Raw genomic sequence first — 25,397 nt, 5'->3', positions numbered from 1 at the left:
AGAAACAAAATAAAACTGATCTATCTCTAAAGTACTTTAGATAACATACTTAATAAATATTTTCTCAAAAAATGAGTAAAGGTATTTGCTACTTATTCTTGTAACAACATTTACATATAATTTCTGTGTTCTCTGATACATAAGAATAAAATAGTCACAGATTTTTAGAGATTTTATCTAAAAATCAGTTTTCCAATATAATTCTAATGTGCATTGCAGAGTCAGGCACCTGGGAAAATTCTGAAATCTAGGTATTTTGTGCATTTATATTCCTTAAGAAAGAAACCAACACACATAGGTGTGATATATCAACGTACCAAGGAACATATTGGAACTAGAACCCAACACTGAGCATCAGTGCTGGCACTTTCTTATAGAATATGTCAAAAATTATAAGGCAGATTCATGTCATCTGCAAGTAGCCAAAAGTTATTCATTTTTATAGCTCAAAGTATAGCTGTTAAGAAGTTGAGACTAATATAATATTTGTAAGTAATAAATTTTAGTTTTCTCACTTCAAAAGATGAGTCTTAATACAATGTGAAGCCTGGAAGCATCTCTGGAACAAATGTTGTTTATTTAGGTTGAACTACATAAAATTGCTGTTTCTGTAGGTTATTTAAAAAAACTTGGAAAACTGATATTTTCATATGGTTCAACAACACATGTTTTTAAGATTACTACTTTGAAGAGTAAAACTTGGGTTGGGTGAAGAGCCTTTACTTATTTTTATTAAAAAAAAATCGAATGATGTCTTTTCTTAAAAATGCAAAGGCAGTACTGAACGAGAACAAAGTAAAGGCTAAACTTTACAGCAGTGGCGGCTTTTTCTGAGCTGTCATTGGAAAGTTGTCTGTTTTTAGTAATTATCAAACCTATCCGGGGGAAGTTTGGTTGGCTACTCCAGTTTAAAAGAAAATAAAAAGTAGTGGGAAGGAGCTGGGCAGCTGGGGAATGGGAAGGGAGTCACCCTGCAGCTGGGCAAACAACGAGGTCAATGAATCCACTACACACCTTGCATTGCTAGGCTTGGTTCTGTTTATATTCTCTGCCTGAAGCAAACCCACATACCATTTAGGTCCTGGTTCCAGTTACATCTTAAAACGAGAGGGTGAAAAAACTCAAACACACACACACGCACAGATGCCCCACTCAGAGAGCTGTTTGTATTATTCTTGTTAACTGAGAGGCAGAAAGAAATGAGAACACATGTCTCCCATCACACCTGGTTGAAAAGACATATCAGACAGTTCTGGGTATCTGAGAAATATTTCCGTTCAATACATGACAAAGAAATGAGTCCTCTGGACTTTTGTTTTACTTGGATAGTGGGCACTAGTATAAGCAGGTAATTTGCACAAACTAAGCCTTAGTATAAGAGAAAGACTGAGCTGACTGCTGGCATAGGATTTCTTATTAACTAATGTGGGTTAAAAGGAAAACATTAGAGTCTGACCCAAAACTATGATGAAAAGCGTGTAAATATCTGATCATAATGAGGTTCAGCAAAAGAGCTGAGGATGCTCTACCTAGTTCAGCAGTAATTTTCAGACAACAAATTTCTTTTTAGTTTTCCAATTGGACTTATGAAATCATTGTTCCCTAAAATGTTAACAGTAACGATGAATGAATTTAAAAAGTTCAGGAGAAAAATGCTAAAAGCTTTTCAAGAATTCTAATTGCAGATAATGAATGCAAGTACAAACTGCATTATTAAAATGTAAGCTGTTGACAGAAGTCAAATATGTCTTGTATTTAAAATAAAATAACAGCTTTTCCACCCCCCCCCCAGAGAAGAACAAAATGCCTTTATTTTTCAAAGGTGCATTTTGAATATATACTGCCAGGAAAATAACTGCTTCTCCCTCAGTTTAATGCAAACACAAGTCTTTGCATACTAAATGGCATGACAGACATATATCCATTTAAATGTAGTCCAACAGCATATTTTCCAATTTGAATTCTTCTCTACTAAAACTTCAAACATAATTCCCCATTCAACACACTCAATTTATCTTTCTTCAATTGCAGGAAAAATGTAGTCAAATAAAAAGTGACCCACATCATGGATTTATTTGTGAAACTGGGAAGTCCTCTAGAATAACTTTCATAGAATCTTTATATTTTTATTTTTAATTTTTACAGAAAGGCTCATATCCTGAATCTGACACAATTCTTGTGCGTTAAATCAAAATAATTAAAATACTTACAGTAAATTTCAACAGTTGGTGTAAAGAGATAATTTTGAATCTGAAAACTACATGTTTGGGAGAAGATCAGTGGATAAAAGCTATAGTTTCTACTTTTTGATTTCTCGTTCAGAATCAGAAGACATGGATTAGAGGAATGGATCTACCAATGACCAAGTGTGAAGAAATTATTTAATATCTCTGCTCACCTTATGAAGTTATTGTGGATGCCAAATTGTGTGTCCACAATTGTTTACCTTAAACTTTACCGGGTATTTATTATGTATGTGTATATCTATGTATGTGAATATACACCGCCAATATACACATACACGATCTGTATGTACATATGTAGTTTGACAAGCATTACATAATGCTTACTATGTGACAGACATTATTCTAAGCACTTTACAAAATAACTTATTTAAATTCTTTTAGTAATTCTTATGAGGTAGGTAACTTTATTTCCCCCATTATTGTAAAGATGAGAAAGCTGAGGCAGAAAGAGGTTAGGTAACTTGTCTAAGGACACCCAGATGGTAACTGGTTGAATAATGGTTGGAAGCCAGACAGTCTGACTTCAGATGAGGCATTCTGAACTGCTACACCATAACCTTTGGAAAGTCTAAAGCATTGCACAGATGGAAGGCCTCTTGACCTTGGGGATACAGTCACTCTGTTTCCATAGGAGGGAAATGGATCAGAAAAATAATTATTGATTCCACATTTGCTTCGTGCTCAGCACCTCTGATGAGTACTCTTTTACAAACACCTGCTTCCCATCTTCTAAGAGTTCACAATTTTGGAGTTTGAAACATGGGCCTTAGATACTCCCTAGTGGGCATTGAGGCAGCAAAGATAGTATCAGCGAAGGTGTAGTGGGAAGGGAGGATGCCAAGACTTAATTTATTGAGAGCACTTCAGACTCTGCCACATGTTACAACAAAGTCAGAGTACCTTAAATCCTTAATATTGTTTTATAGACTATATGGGCAAAATAGACATTTGGTGAGAAACACATGAAGGCCAGGAACTCATTTTATAGTCAGTCTACCCATCCATTTAACAAATATTTACTAAATGTCTACTGTGTACCTGGCATTGTTTTTCTCCATCCCTGGCATCCAACAATAGCACCATCATTAAATACCTGGCATGGCACTAATGGGACGACAAATAGTTTTATTTCACTAACTGCAAAGTACAATAAGTGTTGGAATTTATGGACCTCAAAATAAAAGGTGTGGGAGGCCAGGGATGTAACTCAGTAGTAGAGTGCTTGCCTAGCAAGCATGATGCTCTGGGTTGGATCCCCAGCAAAATGTGGGGGGATGCTATGGCAATTCAGCAGAGGATAGGGATGAGAAGCAATATGTTCGTGAAAATATTTCCTAACTCCATAGCCTGCTGCTTCACTAAATTCATCAATCACTAAAAGCCCTTCTGAGAAATGACATTATTTAGTTTGCTTTAATTCTCAACAACCTAAGATCAAGATCCACTTTCTATAATCAATGTATTGAGGGTTCTAATTGTAACTGTGTCTGCGAGAACCATTTTAACAATACCACCTGGGTAGAACCACAGACTTAGAAGCCCATTTCTACTGTTTCCCAGGAGGTGCTCAGGTTCAAAGAGAAGAAAAGGCCACAGGACACCCTTAGGGGACCCCTACAGCTGCAACGCAAGGAGCCTGGTTCTTCCAGGGGCCTGTACATCCCTAGTCCTGCCCTCCAGGTTATGGCCTCTGCTCAGCCACCCTAAAACTCTGGGGGCTTATTCTAGATCAGGGCAGCAGCAGGACTTCACTTAAGCACACTTAGGACATGGTATACCAGCATCTTTATGCCTGCTGTCTCCAGCCTCTTGCTCTTTGGTGACTCAGCCAATTCTGGTGAAGAACATGACTTCTGGAGTTCTTGGATTTGAGTTCGAGGACTGCAGCCTAACGGGGCAGTTTCTTAGCCTCCTTAAACCTTGTTCCTCCATGGCAAATGGGGATTAATTGGCAATGCAGGGAAGCACATAGCATGGTGGGTAGTCCTCATTCTTGGCAGTTTCTAAGGTCTGATGTAGAAGTAAGAGTTCAGGCTTTGGGACCAGACTATCTGGCGTCACACAGGTGCCCTTCCCCATCTCTCAAAGGCAGCTGGGAAATCTGAGGTGCAACAAAGGCAGACAAATGTCAGATTTTCCCACTGTTTCCTGCTGAGATTCAGGCTAGCCAAAAACCTCTTAAAAATGAATCTAAAAGATCAGGGAGGGAAGCCTAGGAGTTCAATACTCAGACATACTATATGAATTCATATTTTGAAAAAACCTTCTAGCCTATCTGGAATGCACATTTTCAACATACATTGACAGTTACTGTTGAATTACATGGACATCATAACAGTTATTGTTAAATTAGCTGGTTGTCAGCACAAGTTTAGGGGAGTAATATATGCTGACATGCATTTATTCATCTACCAATGAGCCCTTGAGTGTCCATATGTCAGGCACTGTGCTAGGCTTCAAGGGGAAGACACAGAGAAAGCCTGCTTTCGCTGTAAAACAGGTGGGAGTGGGGGCAGTTGTGGACTTAAGGGTAGGCTGAATGGGACTTAAGAGAAGGATTTCCAGGCTTCTTTTAAATCAGCTTAAATTTAAGTTTAGGGAGAAAAATGGTGTGGGAGTATACTTTATCTATATAAAGAACGTAACGGCAGGAGAAACCAAACCCTTAACGTGAATGCTACTCAGCCAATATCAACAGTGGAACTCTTTGTCTTCCACCCCTCTCCTCCCACTTAAGTCCTGTGCATGACCCCAGACAGTAATTTTTATTCTCTTTTGTGACATCTGGGCTAAAAAAGGTGCTGATCCCTGAGACTCCAAGTGGTCAGTTAGGACTGTCACAATGATGAATTTTCACACGCCCGTCTCCTCTCCCTGGGTCTGGAATGTTCTTACGCCAATGAAAACAAGAGTTCACAAAGCCTAACTGTATTTGCAAAGTAACCTTTATAGAAGAAGTCACCTTCAGAGGCACTATACTGATGATTAAGAGTTCAGACCCCTAAGATAGCCTGCCTGGGCTTGAATTCTGCCTCTGTACTTTCTGGCTGTGGGATCGTGGCCAAGTAACTGTTGAGGCTCAGAAAAGTGACACGCAAAATGTGCTGCTTGGGATTTCAGACTGAGAGCCCCTGGGGAGCAGCAGAGGCAGGGAAGAGCTCTTCTCCAAAGCTCCCTAATTACCTGAAGACTGGATGCACCAAAAGGGAACAATGGACTTGCCTTCTATCTTCTTGTTATTTTCTCAACTGCGGAAGATTAAAGTCACATCACAGAAGGGACTGAAAGTCAAACATCACACCGGAGCCCAGAAGGACTTTGTGCCACGCCATATCTGTTCTTCAGGCTCATTCATTTATCTCCAAAACGCTGACAGGCCGTAGTTCCCTCCCCCTATGAAGAAGGTATTTAAGCTTTAACCATCTGGTCCTATTTTGAGTTTTCATACTTGGTGTGATTCTCACATACTCTCCTGTTAATTTGTCTGTTTTATAGTCTCAAATTATCCAAGAGGTAGACAGAAAGTTCTTTTCGCCCCAACATAATTTAATCTTTCTGTGCCTTCAATTTCCTCATTGTGAAACTGAACGTCCAGTGTTACTGTATAGGGTAGTTGGGAGGACTAAATGTGTTAACACACACAAAGAAGAAAGAGGTTAACACATGATAACCACGCAATAAATGCCAACTACTGAAATTTGAGGAAAAAAAAGCTACCATAAAAGAATTCATTAATAATAAATAATGATTTCTCCATGATTCGAAGGATTATTATTTCTAAAAAGGTAAAAGGGAAGAAGTTAACAACATTTCTTTTTACATATGTTAAGAATCTCAGCACTCATTCTTTAGAATGAGGGTTTTCATTAGCTTTTTCACCACTGCAGCCAAAATACCTGACAAGAACAATTAGAGGAGGAAGATTATTTTGGGGCTTATGGTTTCAGAGGTCTCAGTCCACAGATGGCTGACTCCATTCTTCAGAGCCTGAGATAAAGTAGAGCATCATGGTGGAAGCACGTGGTAGAGGAAAGCAGCTGGGGACATGTCACCAGGGGTAATAGAGAGAGCGAGCTCCACTCTACAGGGACAATACATATAGCCCCCAAATATATGCCTGCAATAACCCACCTCCTCCAGCCATACCTTACCCTGCTTATAGTTACCATCCAGTTAATCCATCAGTGGATTAATGCACTGATTAGGTTAAGGCTCTTGATCTCTAAACTTTCTTGCATTGTCTCCCACATCACCTTACATCTAAACCATAACAACGAGCAAACAGGCCAACATGACAATCAAATAGGATGAAATGCTGTCTTTTCAGCTTGTTTATCCAAGAAAACTTGAGGTACACTGTGGCTCCATTGAAACGAAATCAGCCATAACAGTCTGAATTTATCCTCAAATTATATTTATAGTCGAAACAAATGCTTTGAACAAAAGGCACTGTCTGGGTCTCTGGATCTTGCTGTGCAGGGACTGCCAACCAACCAAATAACAGGGCAACGGAGATGCAGAAAATGAACAAAACACAGGGAAGGACAGAGCACACTGCAAAGGGAGGAAGTCAGGCTAATAAAAGTCATGAAAACAATTATATTCTCTTCAGTGTAGTGTTAAGGATCTTGTTTCAGGAGTAATTATACACAGTAGCATTTTTAAAGAAAAGAGCTTTGGTCTACAAAACAGCACACCTGGATTCTGGCTCTATTATGTTGCAAAATATCTCTATAAACTCTGCCTTTCTGATGCTAGGCTCAGTGTGGCCTCATCTATTAGAGGTGACAACATGACAATGGGAGGTCTCTCTCTCTCTAGAACCACAATGTGGGAAATCACCAAATCAAACTATACAGCTCAGAACCACTGACAAGTGTGGAATTAAAGAGGAAGGAAAACGTAGAGCCACAGAAGGAAAGACCCATCACATAACTTCTGGGGCCAGAAGGCTTCTTTCCAAGAGAATTTTAATAGATCCTTTACAAAGGGAATATTTGATAAGGTTTAGAGGAAATGGAGTAGGATGGCATTGAGTAGTATAGATGCTCCTCAACTCAGAATACAATTACATCCTTATAAATTTATTATATGTAGAAAATATCATGAGTCAATAATGCATTTAATACACCTCACCTCTGAATGATGTTACAGCTCAGCCTGGCCTGCTCAGGACACTTACATCAGCCTGCAGTTGTGCAAAATCATCTCACACAAAGCCTATTTTATAATCAAGTGTTGAAGATCTCATGAACACAGATAGATGGGCACTTTGTAGTCATGATTTGATGTGAAAACAAAACACAATATCCCCAAAACTCTGGCCACGCAGCACCCCATAGAGAATTGGTTGTTTCCCCTCCTGATTGTGCGGCTGGGCTAGGGCGATGGCTTGTGCCGCTGCCCAGCATCACGAGAGAGGACTGTACTGCATGTGGCTAAGTTGGGGAAAACATCAGAATCCCAAATTTAAAGTACGGTTTGTACTGAATGCCTGTCGTTTCTGCACTGTCAGAAAGTCAAAAATCAAGTTAAACCATCCTGAGTCAGGAGCTGCCTGAATATGAAAATAGCATCCAGGCTGTCATTCCTATTTTTTTTTTCTGCTAGAGATGATTGTTTTTGTCCCCATCTTCAGGAGCCAGTGTTCCTACAAGGCTCCCCCGTCTTAGATTTCTGAGGGTTTTTAGTCCTCAGTCCCCTGTGCATGCCTGTGCGATCCTGGGCAAAGATTTTTCACTTACATGGAGGGTGGTTGGTCCATGTGATCTCTTAGGCCTTTTCCAACTTTAAAGTTCTACTGACTCCAGGATTTTAGATATGAATCTGAATTGTAACAATACTATACAGATTTATCATTTGGGGAAATACATATACTTCTTAGTGTTTAAAGGGGCCTTTTTAAATTTTTTTAGTGTCAGGGTAGATGGCAGATAAATTTTAACCTAAAAGAAACACAAGTGTAACAACAAATTATACTAATTATCTCCTTCTGCTTCTGTTGACTTGAGACAGCAAGCAGTACACTATGCTATGCCAGGGATAGAAGATTCTCTAGAATTCTCCATGGGGCTCTGAGACCATAACTCAATTGCCTTGCCTTACAGAAAATACTCCCAAATGAACAATGTCCCCATAGTCTGTCTAGCATACTGCTATATTGATGAACCTTACTCGGGGCCATCTATCACTCTAGTGGCTTTAATTAGCTCCCCAACTGATTATTGATCAATCATCAAGTGCTCATTAAGGAGAAAAACTCAAGAAGGTTCTGCTAGGTGTAGGGCTGACATACTGATATGCAACACGCTTCTATTTTTGATTTGTTAAATTTAAGGTAAAATAGGACATTAGTCATTTTCAAAATGTTAAACTGAACAATAATTTTGAAACACTAATATAAATTATAATTAGTTTCATAAGATTTTGCTACTTTAATAAAACTATTTAATGAAATTATTTTATGCCTCATTAAAAAGAAAATGTTTCTATTTTTAATGAGTAAACTGTATTTATTAATCTTAATCTGAGCTTGCTCTATTTCTAGAAGTATTAGAGGCAGTTTCTAATTTAAGGTTTTGAGTCATGAATGTGGTTATTAGTTTTGCTTATGGTCTAAGGAACTTCTGATGGACATACATATTCAACAAAAAATTTCCGAAGCTCCCTACTATGTACCACAAATAGGCCTTGTCCTATGTGATTTCACTAATATTATACTACTAAAAATCCAATTATGTTTTTTTAAATTAGTTTATACTATTCTTTGGTTCAAAAGACAACTTTGCATAAGCATAATTAACAATTTGGTATAATACTACAATACATACCTACATTACAATTACCAAAGATTGCCCTGTGAAATAAATATTATTTTATTCAATACATTCTAATTTTGTGAAAGATTATTTTCCTTCACTTATCTCTCAAGATTTCACTATGGGGGCTGGGATTGTGGCTCAGTGGTAGAGCGCTTGCCTAGCATGTGTGAGGCACTGGGTTTGATTCTCAGAACAACATATAAATAAATGAATAAAATAAAGGTCCATCAACAACTAAAAAAAAATTTTAAAAATTTCACTGTGGTGAGGTAAAGAGAGAGTAGCAAGGGCAGGGGACTTTGAATGCCCAATGTAATGCTCCATTTATTTTTTCATTTGCTCATATTTGCTACACCCAAGTGATGGAGTTCCCCATATAGGCACACACCTGTGCTTTCCTTCACACTCTCCTCCTTCTTAGAATGCCTGTCCCCGCTGTCTTTTATCACTGAGTTCAGAAGTCTGCATCTTCTGGAAGCCTCCAGAATGAAGACCTCTATGTAGCCTGGCACCCCAGACTATGCCTGGCTCCCGAATTGTGGAACTCTACATGAGCTGTGCGTTTTTCCCAGGACTTTCATGTTTGCTGAAAGAACCATCTCCAGCCACTTGGTGTATATGACTTAGGCGCAGTAGAGATGATCCTATAACGATTTTAGAGCAGAGGCAACAGTGCTTTTGGTACTCTCTATTTATCTGACTTAGAGACAGGACATAATTCTGAGATTTGGGACAAATCTTTGACAAATAATTGAATTCTAAAAATTGTAGAACTTTATAAGTCGCAACCCCTTTCTCCTACTTGCTAGGCATCTGCCCTCCAAAAAAGAACACTATCTTAGAAGATAATCCATTCCATTTCAGAACAATCTAGTAATTAAATCTAGAAGTCAGGCTGTGTGGGTTCAAATCCTAGTTTTGCTTTTTACCATGTTAATTAATAATAAATTTACCATTATAATTAATAAAATGCCTGATATGGTTTGGATGTAAGGTTTTCCCCAAAAGCTCACGTGAGACAATGGAAGAAGGTTTAGAGGACAAATGATTGGGTTGTGAGAGCCTTAACCCAATTAGTGAATTAATCCCCTGATAGGGATTAACTGAGTGGTAACTGAAGTGGTAGGGTGTGGCTGGAGGAGGTGGGGATTGGGGGGCTGTGGCTTTGGGGTATATATTTGTATTTGGCAAGTGGAGTCGCTCTTTCTGCTTCCTGATCATCATGTGAGTTGCTTACCTCTGCCACATTCTTCTGCTATGATGTCCTGCCTTACCTCGAGCCCCAAGGAATGAAGTCTGCTGTCTATGCATTGAGACCTCTGAAACCATGAATCCAAATAAACTTTTTCTCCTCTATATTTGTTCTGATTGGGTCTTTTAGTTGCAGCAATGAAAAATCTGACCAACACATGCTCAGCCTTCTATTGTATTTGCTATGGTCTGAATATTTATATCTTTCCAAATTTACAATTGGGATCCTAACTTCCTAGATGATGCAGAGGAACATGGTGGAGGTGACTAGGTCATGGGGGCAGAGCCCTCATGAATGGAACTAGTGCTCTTATAAAAGAGGACTGTGACAGATCTCTGTTCCCTTCTACCCTGTGAAGACAGCAAGAAGGTACTAAGTGCCAAAAAGCAAATCCTCTTCAGAAACTGATACTGCTAATGTCTTGATTTTTGGACTTTTCAGACTCCAGAACTGTGAAAAATAAAATTCTGTTGTTTATAAGCTCCCCGCCTGTGTGTTTTTTTTTTTTGTTGTTGTTGTTGTTGTTTTGTAGCAGCCTGAATAGACTAAAATATCTGTTAAGCACATAATAGCCCTACCCAGCAATGCTCACTTATTCTCAGACACCTGAGAGGCTGGGAGCAAAGGGATGGTCTTTGTTTTATGTAACAAAGAAACTGAGCTACAAAGAGACTTAATCTTTGCCCAAAAAAGTCAATAGAGAAAGTCAATGATAAAGAAGGTTGTTGAGGAAGTTCCTGTATCAAAAAGGAGTTTTCATATTAATTCTGCAGAGGCACTGATATACAAGTTTAATTGACTGAAAAAAAACAAAAACGAACCAAAAACGCCCAAACGTGCACACAGAATACACGAATACATACTAATCAGTGCCACAATGAACACAGTGGCAGCAGAGACTAAACAATAGCCTTTGGTGGCAAAGGAAAAGTTTTGAGCATTTAGCAATATTGAAGGGGAAAGCACATGCATAATGAAAGGCCACCAAATTACTAGAATTTCAAAGTCACCTGCAACTTTAAGTATTTAGTTCTTTTCAGGAAAATGTTTCACTCATCTTGAATGTTTCATGTGTGCATGAGATATCTAAGTTACAAGGTCTATTCTATAAACTATTTAAACAGAGGACATAAGACATTTGGAATCTTAAAATCAAAAAAGCTTCACACTCTTGGAATTGCAGGTTGGAACTGGGCTTGGTTGGTGCATGCCTGTCATCCCAGCTACTCAAGAAGCTAAGGCAGGAGGATCACAAGTTTGAGGCCAGGCTCAGCAATTTAGCAAGATCCTAAGCGACTTAGTGAGATCCTACTTTAAAAAAAAAAAATTGTAACTTCAACTAAAATGGAAACTCCTATGGAATCCTTTTCTTTTAATGAATAATAGTTTGGAATTTAAGACATAGCCTCTATGTCTCAAACAGAATACTTCTTATTTCATTTATTCAAGAGAAGAAAAAGAAGAAAAGTGAGAGACCTTTGTTAATCTGTGCAAGAAGCCTTCTGAATTCTCAAACCATTTTTGACTGGGTGTCTGTCCATATTATTGCTTTTTTTTATAATCTCATTTTGGTAACTGTCTTGAAAATATTCAACTCCTGATGTTCTTCCTCCATGTGGCTCCAGTGGCTCCAGAGGGAAATTCTATGAATGTGTCTTGTGCTTTTTCTCACTCTGTGCCTTGGTTCAGGCTGCTCCTTCAATGCCTTTAACCTTCTTTCATCTCTCCTGTTACTGAAAGCCTGGCTAACCTTTGAAGTCCGTTTCCAGACCCTTTCCTCTCTGCTTTTTTTTTTCTCAATCCTGAATATATCCTCTCTTTGGATCTCCACAGCCCTCCGGTTGAAGCTATCTGTTGGTATGTGACAGTCGTCCACAGGGGCTTGGTTCTACAACCCCTTCTGGGTACCAAAGTCTATGTTGATGCTTAATCCTCTTATATAAAAGGGCACACTATTCTCATATAACCTACACACATCCTCCTGCATATTTTAAATCATCACTACATAACTTAGAATACCTAATACAATGTAAATGCTATGTAAATAGTTACACTGTATTGTTTAGGAAACAACAAGAGTACAAAGTCTCTATGTGTTCAGTAGAGACGCTATTTTTCTTCCAAATATTTTTGATCTATGGTTGGTTGAATTCACAGATGCAGAACCCATCGATATAGAGGGGTAACTGTAATGATCTGCTTTACCTTATACTCACTAATAAAAAGAGAGTAGAGTACTAGGCTAAGAGCACAGGCTCAGCCTGGTCTGAGACTTCCTTGCTGTGTGATCTTGGGCAAGGTACCACATATCTGTGTGCCTCACATACCGCATAGGACTACTGCAAGAATTTTAAGAGCTAATTATGTAAAACACTTAAAATAGTACCTGGCACAAAGGTTAGTTGTTATCATGTCCTTACTTTAGCACTTCTGCCATGGTGAAAACCCTGAACCAGTACTGGCACAGCAGCACACACCTCCCAGGAACCTACTTACTATTCTGAATTAAAATAAAGGCTGAGTTCAGTTCCAGCCTGGCTATAAATTAGTTCTGGGGTTTTAGTAGATCACTTAATGTCTGTAGGTTTTGTGATATTCTTCCAAAATGAGGAGGTTAATTTGATAATTTCTAAAGGCCCCTATAATGCTAAAATTCTATCGGCCTACAATAGTATTAAATTCAGATTATCACGTGAGTTAGAAAATCATGAACTAACAGAGGTTTAATTGTGTCCTCTGGTTCAACTGGTTTAGATCTTAATTTGCTTCACATGATATTTTTACATTAATATTGGTCAACATTCCTGGCCTATTTTTAGAGATTAAATTTAAGGAAAATGCTCATAATTTATTCTTTGTTTTGGCATGTGTCATATATATTTAGTATTATATTTAAATCACATATGTTTTATATATATATATAAAGCTTTGATGAATAATGGTAAAAAAAGTTAAGAATCTTAATTACTCAATAAAAACAAACCATTCTGATTAAAATGCCTGTCATGAAAGCATCCTAATCATTTAAAAGTCATAATATTATATTTTAGAACATAATTGGTGGGATAAAGTACTCTTCTGACAAAGATTCTTTTTTTTTTTTTTTTTTTTTTGACCAGGGATTGAACCCTAGGGTACTTTACCACTGAGCCACATCCCCAGCCCTTTTTAAAAATTTTTTTTTTTTTTAATTTGGAGACAGGGTCTCACTGGGTTACTTAGGGCCTTGCTACGTTGCTGAAGCTGGCTTTTAACTTGTGATCTTTCTGCCTCAGCCTCCTGAACTGCTGGGATTATAGGCATGTGCCATTATGCCCAGTGACAAAGATTCTTAATATGAAATATTTTGTAGATTTTTTTTGTTTTAGTATATTATTTGAACATTTTTCTTTGTTGGGGGTGGGGGGTGGTTACTGGGGATTGAACTCAGGGGCACTTGACCACCGAGCCACATTTTCAGCCCTATCTTGTATTATATTTAGAGACAAAGAGTCTCACTGAGTTGCTTAGCGCCTCACTTTTGCTCAGGTTGGCTTTGAACTTTTGATCCTCCTGCCTCAGCCTCTGAGCCACTGGAATTACAGGTGTGCGCCACTGTGCCTGGCTAACAGTTTCATTTTTAAGCCAAATATTTTTTGGGGGGAGGGAAGTTCATATTGTTCACACTTATAAACAACCATACCTGTGGTCCAAAAGCACCAACATTAACTAAGTTTCAAACCTTATTAAGAAAATAACTCCATGCAGGAGCTAGGGAGCAGTTGGCATCATTAATTAACAAGATGTCCTAAGAGACATCTACATTAAAGTTCTTATCAAACAGCTGTCATTATCGTTCCTTGAAATGGTAATTTTATAAAATCCAATCATTTGGCCAGAAAAAGGAAGTTGGTTAAATTCCCAAAGTCAGTCTGTGTCAAAGCCAAGATTAGAATTCAGAGGTTGTTGGCAGGAAGTCATATGATCCTCTTTCTTTCCCTCCAAGTGTCTGGCAATCAAAGCCCATGGAAGGGTGTACGGAAACACTTCGTCCACCCATGATCTCGAAATAGATAGGTTTGAAAAAAAGTTTCCCAGGTGGCATCATGGAGGATGTAGTATTCCAAAGAGGTTTACAATTTGGGAGCTTCTTAATGTAAGTTTTATTCCATATTTCACTTTGTTTAGTGTTTTGTTCTGAGATACAGACATTTTTGCAGTCCTCTCTAAGGAGTGAATTTTCATTTCCACTACAGAAATATATAGTTCAAATACTCGAAATGCCCTTGAGTTAAAATAAATACTTAACTAAAAACTAAAAAATAAAATAAAAACCTCTTTGAGGCTCACTCAGAGAAAAATCTTCTGATATCAGGTGGCAAGTGTCTGGAGCTCTTTCACAGTGACTTTTCAACCTTGCCTTGGGGCTGTTTCCCTTTTAGAGAGGAAGCCTTAGCTCCAGGCTTGCGGGAGGCTCATGGAATCCAATGGAAAGCTGTCCTTGACAGTCCTCTGAGCCTGCGTTTTAAAGGAAGAGCTCAATATAATAAGCAGCACCTTTCCTCTAAAAAAATAAGTAGCTCTTTTTATGTTGTAAAGGCCAGAGTGGATTCTGAGCTCAATGGCAATTCTGTTTCCCAAAAAACTCCTGGAACAAATTGCTGGGCAGCCTCTCGGTTTGAAGCTGTCTCTGGAATGGGTTCTACCCACCATTTACATTTGTTAGGTAGAAGAAAGAAAACAAGCAACTGGACAGTGGATTCTCAGCAGTAGCCATTGACAGGCAAAGTTGACACCTTCACAGGTAATAAAGCTAAATGTATGTCTTTAAGAGGTACCCAGAATGAATACATCCTAATATTGAACCCAAACAGGCAAAACCACGTGGGTTTGTCCATTTTGTAACTCATAGAACAGTCTGGAAAAGATTTTATAAGCAAAAGGTGTTTTACCTTGAATCCCATCTATTCTTTAGATCAGTTTCCATCCACCCCGGCTTTTCTCTCCTCCCCTGCACAGACTTCCCTAGATAATTGTCTGATGGGGAGTCCATGGGCTTTCGAAACAAAACTGGGTTTAGATTTTAGAAGAGTCATTTATTGCCTATGTGACCCTGAACTAATTATTTAGAGTCCCGTTTCCTGTTCGTAAAACTGGAATTAGGATACCTGCCTCTTAGGGCTGGCGTGAGAAATGAACAGATAATGGGCTTGACTGATGGTAAGGGTGGAATCAATCTTCTGGTTCTCAGCTCTTTTCCTTGTGATTTAATGGGACTTGAGGATGGATGACCTCAGGTCTGGCTAGCCATGTGTGCCAGCGATGCACAGAGAGTGTGATAATCAATGACACGTAATGAACAATCAATTTCATGTGCATTTGTCATGACTTCTGTGTTAATCTTTATTAGAATTAGCTTACTGAGGACATAAACTCTATTTCGTAAAAATGCTGTGGAGCCTAGGCAAGGCAAAGAATTAATGGAGGGCAAATAATTGCAAATTACGATTTGTAATTAAAAGAATATTGCATACCCTGTTGAGATTTTGATATTGGGACCAGCTAAAAATCATTACTTAAAAATCATTATGTTCTCATGATGATGTTTTGTTGGGCTAAATGAAGGAAAATTTTGGTTTGAATGCTCCTTGTGACCTTTGTGTCATCATTGTTTATTTTTACCTTTCACTATCCTACTCCTCAGTACAGACCTACTAACATTTACTATTGATTCAGTTTTCTTAGAATAGCTATCTTCCTTGTTCTTTTTGAACAAACATTCACTGAAGCAAAAACAATAACAAAACCACATGCACACATAGATTGAGAATCATTACTCTGAAAATCCAAAATCTGATTTTTTATTTTGTAGTTGTAGATGGACAGAATGCCTTTATTTTATTTGTTTTTTATTTTTATGTAGTGCTGAGGATCAAATCCAGTGCCTTATGCAAGCTAGGCAAGCACTCCGCCACTGAGCCCCAGCCCCAGCCCTGAATTTCCCAAGTTTTTGAGTGCTGACGAGATGCTCAAAAATTTGGGGGATTTTGAAGCATTTTGGATTTTTGGATTAAAGATGTTCAACAAATAAAGTCTATGAAACTATTTCAAAATCTACAAAACCCTCAAATCTGAAAAACTTCTGGTCTCAAAGCATTTTGGATAAAGAATACTCTGCTTGTCTATATGTGAAAACCATCTGTAATTAATATTAACATCAGCCTTGATTTTTGCATTTACTCTGTGAGTTGGTACCATCCTCACTCCACTGAAAGAGAGGAAGAGATGAGGAGGAGGATGCTGACTGCTAACATTTGGTAAGCATCTACTATGTGCCAGGCATTGTTCTGGATGCTTACCCTGTATTAACTTAGCTTTGTTCTTCCTCTTAGTGCTTACACCTGCCATTTTAGACTTTTTGTTGTTGTTTGTTTATTGTCTGTATCTCCTCATTGGAATATAAAAGTCTGAGCGGAAGTATTTGGTCTGTTTTTATTCACAACTGTACTGCCAGTACATTGAAAAGTGCCTGGCTCAGGAAGCATTCAAAAATGTGCATTGAATGAATCAATAAGTCTTCACAATGTTTATTCTTTTACTAACTCTAAGAGTTGATCATCATTATGAGCTCCAGTTTACAGATGAAAAACCGAGGCAAAGGGTCACATGTACCCAGAAAGTGACAGGGCTGTGATTTAAGCCTTGGCCCTTCCCCTTCTCTGATGCCTCATCCAATGCCATGATGGATAATTCTGTGTGTCAACTTGACTAGGCCTTGGGGTGCCTGATTATTTGGTCAAACATATTCAGGGTCTGTATGTAAAAATGTATGCAGACAAGATTGATATTTGGATCAATAGATTGAATAAAGGAGAATGCCCTCCTAATGTAGCTGGGCCTTATGTAATCCACCGATGGCCTGCATTGAACAAAAAGGCTGGCTAAGAGACAATCCACTCTCTCTGTGTAATGATCTTTGAGCTGGGACATTGGTTTTTTGATTTCAGATGTGGAGTTGGACTGGAACTTAACACCACTGCTCTCCTGGGTCTCCAGATTGTCAACTGCAGATCCTGGGACTTTTCATCCTCTATAACTGTGAGAGCCAGCTCCTTATAACACATCACTTTGTACACACAGTCATATTCGCATACTCTATTTGGTTCTGTTTCTCTAGAGAACCCAGTAATACAGATGACCAGCAAGGGCCACATAGCTAGCTGTCACTGTAACTGGGATTCAGATTCAAGTTTGCCAACTGCCAGTTTGGTCATTTTTGTTTCATTATAGCATAACACTCTCCCTGGCTTCTTTGCTCTCAAATTAGCTGATTCTATCCTTTAGCTTTCATTTAAGTATTCAACTCAAAAGGAAGTGAATTAGCAGATTTGACTCAAAAAGGGAGTCTGACAATCTTGGTTTACCCTTTCACTTTTTTTGCACAATGAGTTCCATCTGTTAGATATTTAAATTAACATTTCTAAGAAGTACAGGTTGCCATTGAGACACATGTTCAAATTTTCACTTAAGACGTTTTTTACTAAAGCAACATTAATGCCATGGATGCTAAAAAATACAAATGAGCAGGTGATAAACTGCTTAATTATTCTTTGTTGTGGGGGAGGCATTAACATTTAGAGATCTTATTTAAAAATGGTTCCCCAAAACTATAGCAACAGAAATAAATGACAGTAAAGGACATAGGCTCTGGAACCAGATCCAGACTTGAAATTCCACTTTCCTATGTACCGTACAACCTAGGGCAAGCCTCTCTCAGCTCTTAAGTTCTTTATCTGTAGAATGAGGAAACAAGAATAGCCATCTCCTAGCAATGCTATATCAATTAAGATGGTTTAAGTAATGTGTATAGCACAAAAACTAACACATACATAATAAACATACAATCAATGTTAGCCACTCTGGCAGGATTGACTAGTTATCTATAAATAACTCCCATTCTTTTTCAAATTGTCAGAATCCCTATTAAAAAAAAACTGGTTAGCAATGAGCTAGCTAGTTAAAAACTGTAATTTCCAGATCTCCATGCAGCCTGGTAGGACCATGTTCTAAATTCTGAAATAAGCTGAATGCAAAAGTTTAGTGATGTAAGACTTTCATTAAGTCTCCTTGAAAGACAAGGGGCCAGCCCTCTTTCTTTTCTCCATTCTGTTTCAGGGAACACAAAGGTAATGGCTGAAGTTCTAGAAACTATTGAACTATATTGAACCATAAGGACAAATATTGCAATTGGGCTTCTCTGAAGAGTGAATTAGGAGGAGTCTGATTTTTTAAATTTTTTCTTTTTAGTTATACATGAAAGTAGAATGTGTTTTGACGTATCATAAATACATGTAACATAACTTTCCATTTTTTTGTGATTGTATGTGATGTGGAGTTATACTGGTTGTGCATTCATATGTGAACATATGAAAGTTATGTCTGATTCATTCTATTGTCTTTCCTATTCCTATCCCCTCTCCCTTCCCTTCATTCCCCTTTGTCTAATCCAAAGTACTTCTATTCTTCCCTACCTCTTCCTTATTGTGTGTTAGTATCCGCCTATCAGAGAGAGGAGCCTGATTTTTGATGGCTTTATGTAACTTTATGTAACATACCAGCTCTGGGTGCCCATCTTTGGGTTTTTATTATGTATGAGAGAATATAAACTACTTTTCTCATGCCATTATTTTGAGTACACCTCTGTTACTCAAGGCTGATTTAATCTTAACTGCTTTGGCTGTCCTGGTGGTAGTTTAAAAATCCAAATGGAGGCCTGACACTATCTTGAGGCATTTTTTCTCCCTCCCCCTAAGTAAAAGCAAAACTGGGCAAAAATATTCAAATGGAGGTGCATCACTTCAAAGCCATTCCTTCTATTTCAGAAACCACTCTGAGTTACCATCTTCTTTCTCCTGCTCACAAGCCCAGACTTCATGTTCTATTATATAATCTATAATTCATCACACCATGTATCTATCACATCATATAGACAACCTGAACTGATCAAATTCAGTTTAAGTTCAAAGTAGAAGTTATCCTAAGTCATTTCTTTTTATTTGCTTTCCCGGGCATTTGTATTTTATTTGAGATAAAGTTTTTCAGCAATCGTGGTGGAAGCCATATTTTGGAGTAAACAAGCCTACACATAAGACCATCACCTACCACTAAAGTTGATCATAACTTAAAATATTCCACTGGTATAAAGCAGCTACATATTTCTCAGTGTTCACCTTCAACTCACAAGGAGTTTCAAGGGTTGAGAATGAGTAGTGAATATTTGTCTGTCAAGCAATTAAATGGCATCCTCAATTCCTAGAGGCTACCTGGTTTATATCTATAACTTCAGCAATCATTGGTACATCATCTGCTATACAAAACTCTATGCACGATGAAACCAGTTTATTTGTTTATAACCAGAATTTGGTGATAACCACCCTTCTTGAACTCTTGGTCCACTGTGTAAAACATAACTCACCTTACTCTTCATAGATTTCATCTGAACAAGAATCTGTGTATCCGAATATAAAGTGCAAGAAAAGACCAAAGGGCATTTCCTTTTAGAGCAACAAGAGTAAGTGTGTTTGAGGGAGGAAGGGAAAAAGGAAAAGAAGGAGGGTTTGGGGGAAAGAGGTCGGTAGGTAGGCAAGGTAGTTCTTTTTCCGTTGAATGGACCACTTGTCTTGGCTGAACAGTGTCTCTCATTAAAGCAAAATATTTCCCCAGGAGCTCAAAGTGATCTACACACGACATAATTAAAACCTCTTTGCCACTCCTCTCTATCTGTTAATTCCTCCACTGATTCTGAGAAGTTAAATGACTCTGACAGGGTCACTCAAATCATGGTAGCCTTTCCAGGAACCTGGCTCCTTCAGGCTTTCAGACTGGTGTTGATTAGAGGTTTGAGAAAGTGTTAGTGAACTTGATCCAACTACGTGAAGTCTGCTAAATGTCTAAGTCCAGTCAATGGGATGGATCTAGGATCTCTCTACACATCTCTCACTGAGAGATAATTCTCATGCCCTCCTTCTGACTTTTCTTGCATGCAATGATCAGGTTTACCTTGATGTTCTGCTACTCTGGCTAGTTTCAGACCAATATCAACAGGCTTTTGTCCATAATGCTGTGATAACCAGCAGACTTGTTTATTTTTTAAAGTATTAAGGATGGTTTCTATTTCTAGATGAAACAACGTTCAAGCAAAGGAAACCACAAGGAAAGTACCATGAAGTCCTCATCTTAAAACAATTCAATGACAGGTAACAAGAGAATTTCTGTTTGTTCTCTTTTGAAGTCTCAGAAGCACAATGCTCATTTAACTTTTAAATGATAATACTTCCAGAAATGGCTCATATCTTGAGTTGTCAGAAATTAACAAGTCATATCAAGTATGGACAGGTAATTGGCCTTTATAATCTAAAACTCTTTTTAAAATTAATTGGACTATACATAGACCTTATAACACGAGGGGAGGGGTTTGCAGGTTACACGTACAATTTAACATTTCTAAAGAGGAATTAACACGCCGAAGTCAATCAATTCAATTTATAACATGGAGGTAGCAAATGTGCTTTATAAAAATACATATTTATCATACATATACAAAAAATGAAGTTCATTTTGTAAAAATATCACTCCTCTTATAGAAGTTTAATTTACAACTTAATTTAGAAGTATCAGTGGAACATTAAAAATTTAATTCATTAAATTATATTTTACACATGTGGATTTTAGGAACAAATAGAACTTGAAATAAAAAAATCAAGAATCACATTTTAATAATGTTTCAGTTTTAGTTTTTATTAAAGAAAAATTCAAGTAATCTTGTGCAATAAAAATTTAAATATTTATCATTAGGATAAATTATATTCTCATTTCTCATTATGTTATTTTCTTTTAAAATAAAAAGTGCCCCAAAACTTCTGAAAGGAAAACATGTTTAAAAATATGATAATGCAGTATAAAAAATTTTAGATGGCGTATCATTAATTCCAACTTACGTCATTGGTATTAGTTTTAAAAATAATTGTTTTTCTATTTTAAAATATTTTATTATAATATCAACATATCAACTGTACACTTAAATGGGACACACTGGGATATTTCCTAATATGCATATATTGTGAATTGTTAATTTCCATTTTCTGCTCTCCCTGCACCCTTCTCAGACCCTAGAAATATTTCTTCTAATGTCACTTTAAATAATTTAATTTCTTAAGATCATATGTAATAACCTAAATAGAATATTTTTAATTAAAGCAAATTATTATAAGGAAGGAAAAATAGATATCTCCACAAAAGTAATTTTAATAAATTAATCCATTCACCAAACAATTAATTGAACTGAAGTAGGAGGGGCAGTGGAAGAAAAGAAAAAGAAATTAAAGTACCCAGAATAAAGCAACTCTAAATTTCTCAAGTCTCAGAATGACAACAATTTTTAACAAAATATTCTGGAATTGAATATGTGCACAGATCCATATAATCCAACCAATTATAAACATGTCTTACTAATATCCTATAAAGCACCTTGCCTCTGGTTTCTTAAAGTATGCTAATTCTGTGTGTGTGTGTGTGTGTGTGTGTGTGTGTGTGTGTGCGCTCGCAGTCTTTCCAAATCAGGAGAGAGGCAAAGGAATACAGTACGTGCATATGGTGGTGTGCACGCATCCACCTGGTCCCATATTTCAACCAGACGACCACCCACCGGCACTCTGGCTTGCATTAAGTTATAAAATGAACAATGTTTTTCCAAATCAGAAAGCTAAACCAAGAATTCTTGCAAAAGAAGAAAAATTAAGTGCTTACCGTGTAAAGCTCATTAAGAACTTTCATTAAATCTTCATGAAGTTGAAATGCAATCTCTTTGCTCTGTAATCAAGAAGAAATTAAGAAAGAATATTTGAAAATGTAACAGAAACTTGTTTATAAATTTTATATATATATATATATATATATAAAGTCCCACTGACTGAAAACAGGATAAATATATTTATATATCTGCATATTTCTCTCTATATATATATCTACATACTTCTCTCTCTACATACACACACACACACATAAATATGTATATGTATAAAATTATGTGTATATATGTAGAGATAAAGCCAGAATGTCCCTGGTATAATAAACATCTTCAGCCAAATGGCCCTTCTTAATACTAAGCAATGCAGGATGGACAGAAGCAAGCAAGTGGCAAGTGGACTGTCAGGATGGCTCCCCTCCCATCCATATCAGATTTTCAAGAGAGATAAAAAGCAAGCAGGGTGAAGCATCATGCTGGCTTCAAAGTTGAGCAACAGGGCTAAAGTCATTAAAGATGACCTCCAGCATTCAGTCTCTCCCTCCTCAGTATCATCACAAAGGAATTTTGCAGTGAAATTCTCAAAAAGCTAAGTTTGAAAACAAAGCGGATATTAACTCTCCTGTCCAAAATACGGATCTGACTGACTATAATCTGAAGAAAGCAATTTCAAAGTAGTAAGATGAAGTTCACTTAAAAATCCACATACTTTAATCCTGCAATGTTTTTTTTTTTATTAAAAGACACAAAAGCAGAGAGTTGCATTCTTCTACCCTGCTAGTGAAAAACAGTATTTAAAATACTCTTCCTTAGGCTCATCCTGAGAGTTTGACAGAAGAGCATTTGAATATTGTTTTCAGCACAATCTGTAAGTTAGTTTAAAGGAAACCATATTCAAACAACTTTTTTTTCTTTCTGTTTTGAATTCACGATGTCATCAGCTACAGAGAATGGAAAAACTGTGTACCAGAATTAATCTGCAGTGAGATGGTAACAAGAATATCTTACACGTTCATTCATGTGCCTCCTACTGGACCATCAGTTTTGAGGGTAGGAGTCATATCTTTATCCATTCTGCCTTAGTGAGTGAGCATCTAGGACATAGAAGTTCAGGTAGCTCTTGGTCTCACCTAGCTCTGACCTTGCTGCCCATAAGAAGCTTCAAACAAATACTTGTTAAATGAATCTAAGAACAAGCTGAAATACTGTATGCCTGAAATAGCTGAAATAGTTACTCTATTTGCTTAAGTGGTCTGCTGGTCACCACTGAAAGGACAGAGAGGAAAGGCCATAGACCACCCTTTAAAAAATGTTGGGATTCAAAGGAAATTGAATCCACCTACAAACATATTTTGGGTCAGGACTCAGTAAAAAGCCAAACATGATGAATTGGAGATTCATGGAAGATAAAATACTGAGAGAAGATGACACCAGGAAAGAGAAATTCAAATTTACTGGCAGCATTTGTCACTGGGTTTTCTTCGGGATCCTGAAGACAGTGCTGCTGTTTTCTAAGCTTTGACAGCTTCTAAAATCCCTCAATTGGTCATAAGAGGAGTTTTATGTTTTGCTGGGTCCCTGATATGTGAGGCTGTGGGCTAGGAGTCACTCCAGAGTGAAAGGAGAGTCACAAGTGGGCAAATGAAGCCAGCTGAAACTCATTTTATTTTCCCCAAGTCTTGGTTATCCTGAACGTACGCATTACACTACAATCTCCTATGATTGCAGCTTGGTGTTATTTTAATATCAGATTTCATGCAAGGATCTGGGCCACCAATTTAGAACTCTCTAATGGGATCAAAGGCCAAGTAACTGTGCTCAGTTATCTACGTTTCAGGTAGCAGGTCCGAAAAGAAAATATTTCTTGGCTAAGATTTCAGAACATAACGACAACAACAAAAATCCCTTGAGTTCAATTAACCTCAAACCAAGAATATTTAGGGTCAGATTAAAGACTTTGATTTGTGGTCACAAGTATCCTCCAGACTACCGTGGGCCAAACAGAATAAGCAAGATAGTTCTTTGTATGTTCCACGTTTTATATGACTGCGGGGTAGTGAGGTAGAAGAAATCTAGCATCAGAGAAAGACTACACTCTTCCAAGCATACGCTTATATTTTTCTTTCACCTGTCCCCTGAAATATATTGTTTGTCTGAAGGCACTATAGCATAATGCCTAAAAGTAAGGACTCTGGATACCTGTATATCTCAGTTTCCTGATCTGTAAAATAAATACAGCCATTGCACCTACCTCAGAGGGTTGTTATAAGCATTAATGGGACAAAATATACATAGCACTTAATATGGAACCTAACATGCATAGACACTCCATAAATATTATAATTATTTAATTTTTCCCCAGTTTGCAATGCCCACATCATACTTTCCCTTGTTTTGGTCTCATAGGACATTTATCCATTGAATTCTCTGCAAGAGGTGCTTGGTAGAACTGCCCTAGGCCTTTAGATTCTTCCAGGTGCCCCCTAACTTTGAAGGGCCCCCAAATATTGTGCTCCACTTTTAGGCTTTTCTTATGTCTCTACTCCTGTACCAGGTATATATACTAAACTTACCTTCCTATGTTCTGTTTGCTTGGGGATTCTATTACGAGTGGTAAAGAAGAAATTAATGAAACACATTAGGAAATGGATGATTCCTCAAGCCAACATGGTACATGCAATTTATGAAAGAGGCCCTTCAGGAGCTCTGGTGAGAGTTTTAGATTTTGTGAAAAGTTGGTGGGGAGTTTTTTCAGTAGGGAAAACCTTGATACCCTCCTGCCACAGAACTCAGTTTCTACCCATTAACCATCTTCTTCCCACCACCACTCCTGTGGTCTGTAAAGATTGTTAAAAACTGGACTGAGGTCTCAGAAGGACTTGTTTATGTGAAACATGAATTCACACATCCTTGTGATCACTGAATGCTAGGGGCAGGGCTGTATTCTCATGACATGGGAATAGTAAAGGGACCACAGCATGTACCCTACCCCAGTTTAGATATGTCTCCAATTTATTATAGTAGCAATGAGAGAATAAGCATTTTAAAGAATATTCTGGACCTCAAAAGAAGCAATCTTTAAGTCAAAACACAGTAACTATAGCGCTTAGGATACAGTTGTACCAAATTAATGAACTGAAATCTAACTACAAAATACCTGGATTGTCAAAGTCCATCAAAATGTAAGAGGGTGCACATGCCTCTGGATTCTATTTCATCCAAAATTGGAAAAGAGTGTGAGTAGACCCTTGACCCTTAAATAAAACTGCCATGGCAGAAAAATGATACTGATCTGA

The 25,397-nt window shown here is 37.6% G+C and overlaps 1 protein-coding gene across 2 annotated transcripts in view; it reads right to left on the bottom strand.

Annotated features, from left to right (window-relative positions):
* Positions 1 to 25,397, bottom strand: part of SRGAP1 (SLIT-ROBO Rho GTPase activating protein 1) — a 294,904-nt gene that overhangs the window by 99,110 nt on the left and 170,397 nt on the right. For both annotated transcript variants that reach the window (XM_081309469.1, XM_081309470.1), the window contains exon 4: positions 22,104 to 22,166. In XM_081309469.1, the coding sequence (XP_081165595.1) occupies positions 22,104 to 22,166 (63 nt within the window). The remainder of the gene's footprint in view (positions 1 to 22,103; positions 22,167 to 25,397) is intronic.

This window comes from Spermophilus citellus (assembly GCF_964194105.1).
Source record: "Spermophilus citellus genome assembly, chromosome: 10".
Classification (NCBI taxonomy): Eukaryota; Metazoa; Chordata; class Mammalia; order Rodentia; family Sciuridae; genus Spermophilus; species Spermophilus citellus.
Note: the sequence above shows the minus strand (reverse complement) of the source record. Positions and strands in the feature narration are given on the sequence as shown.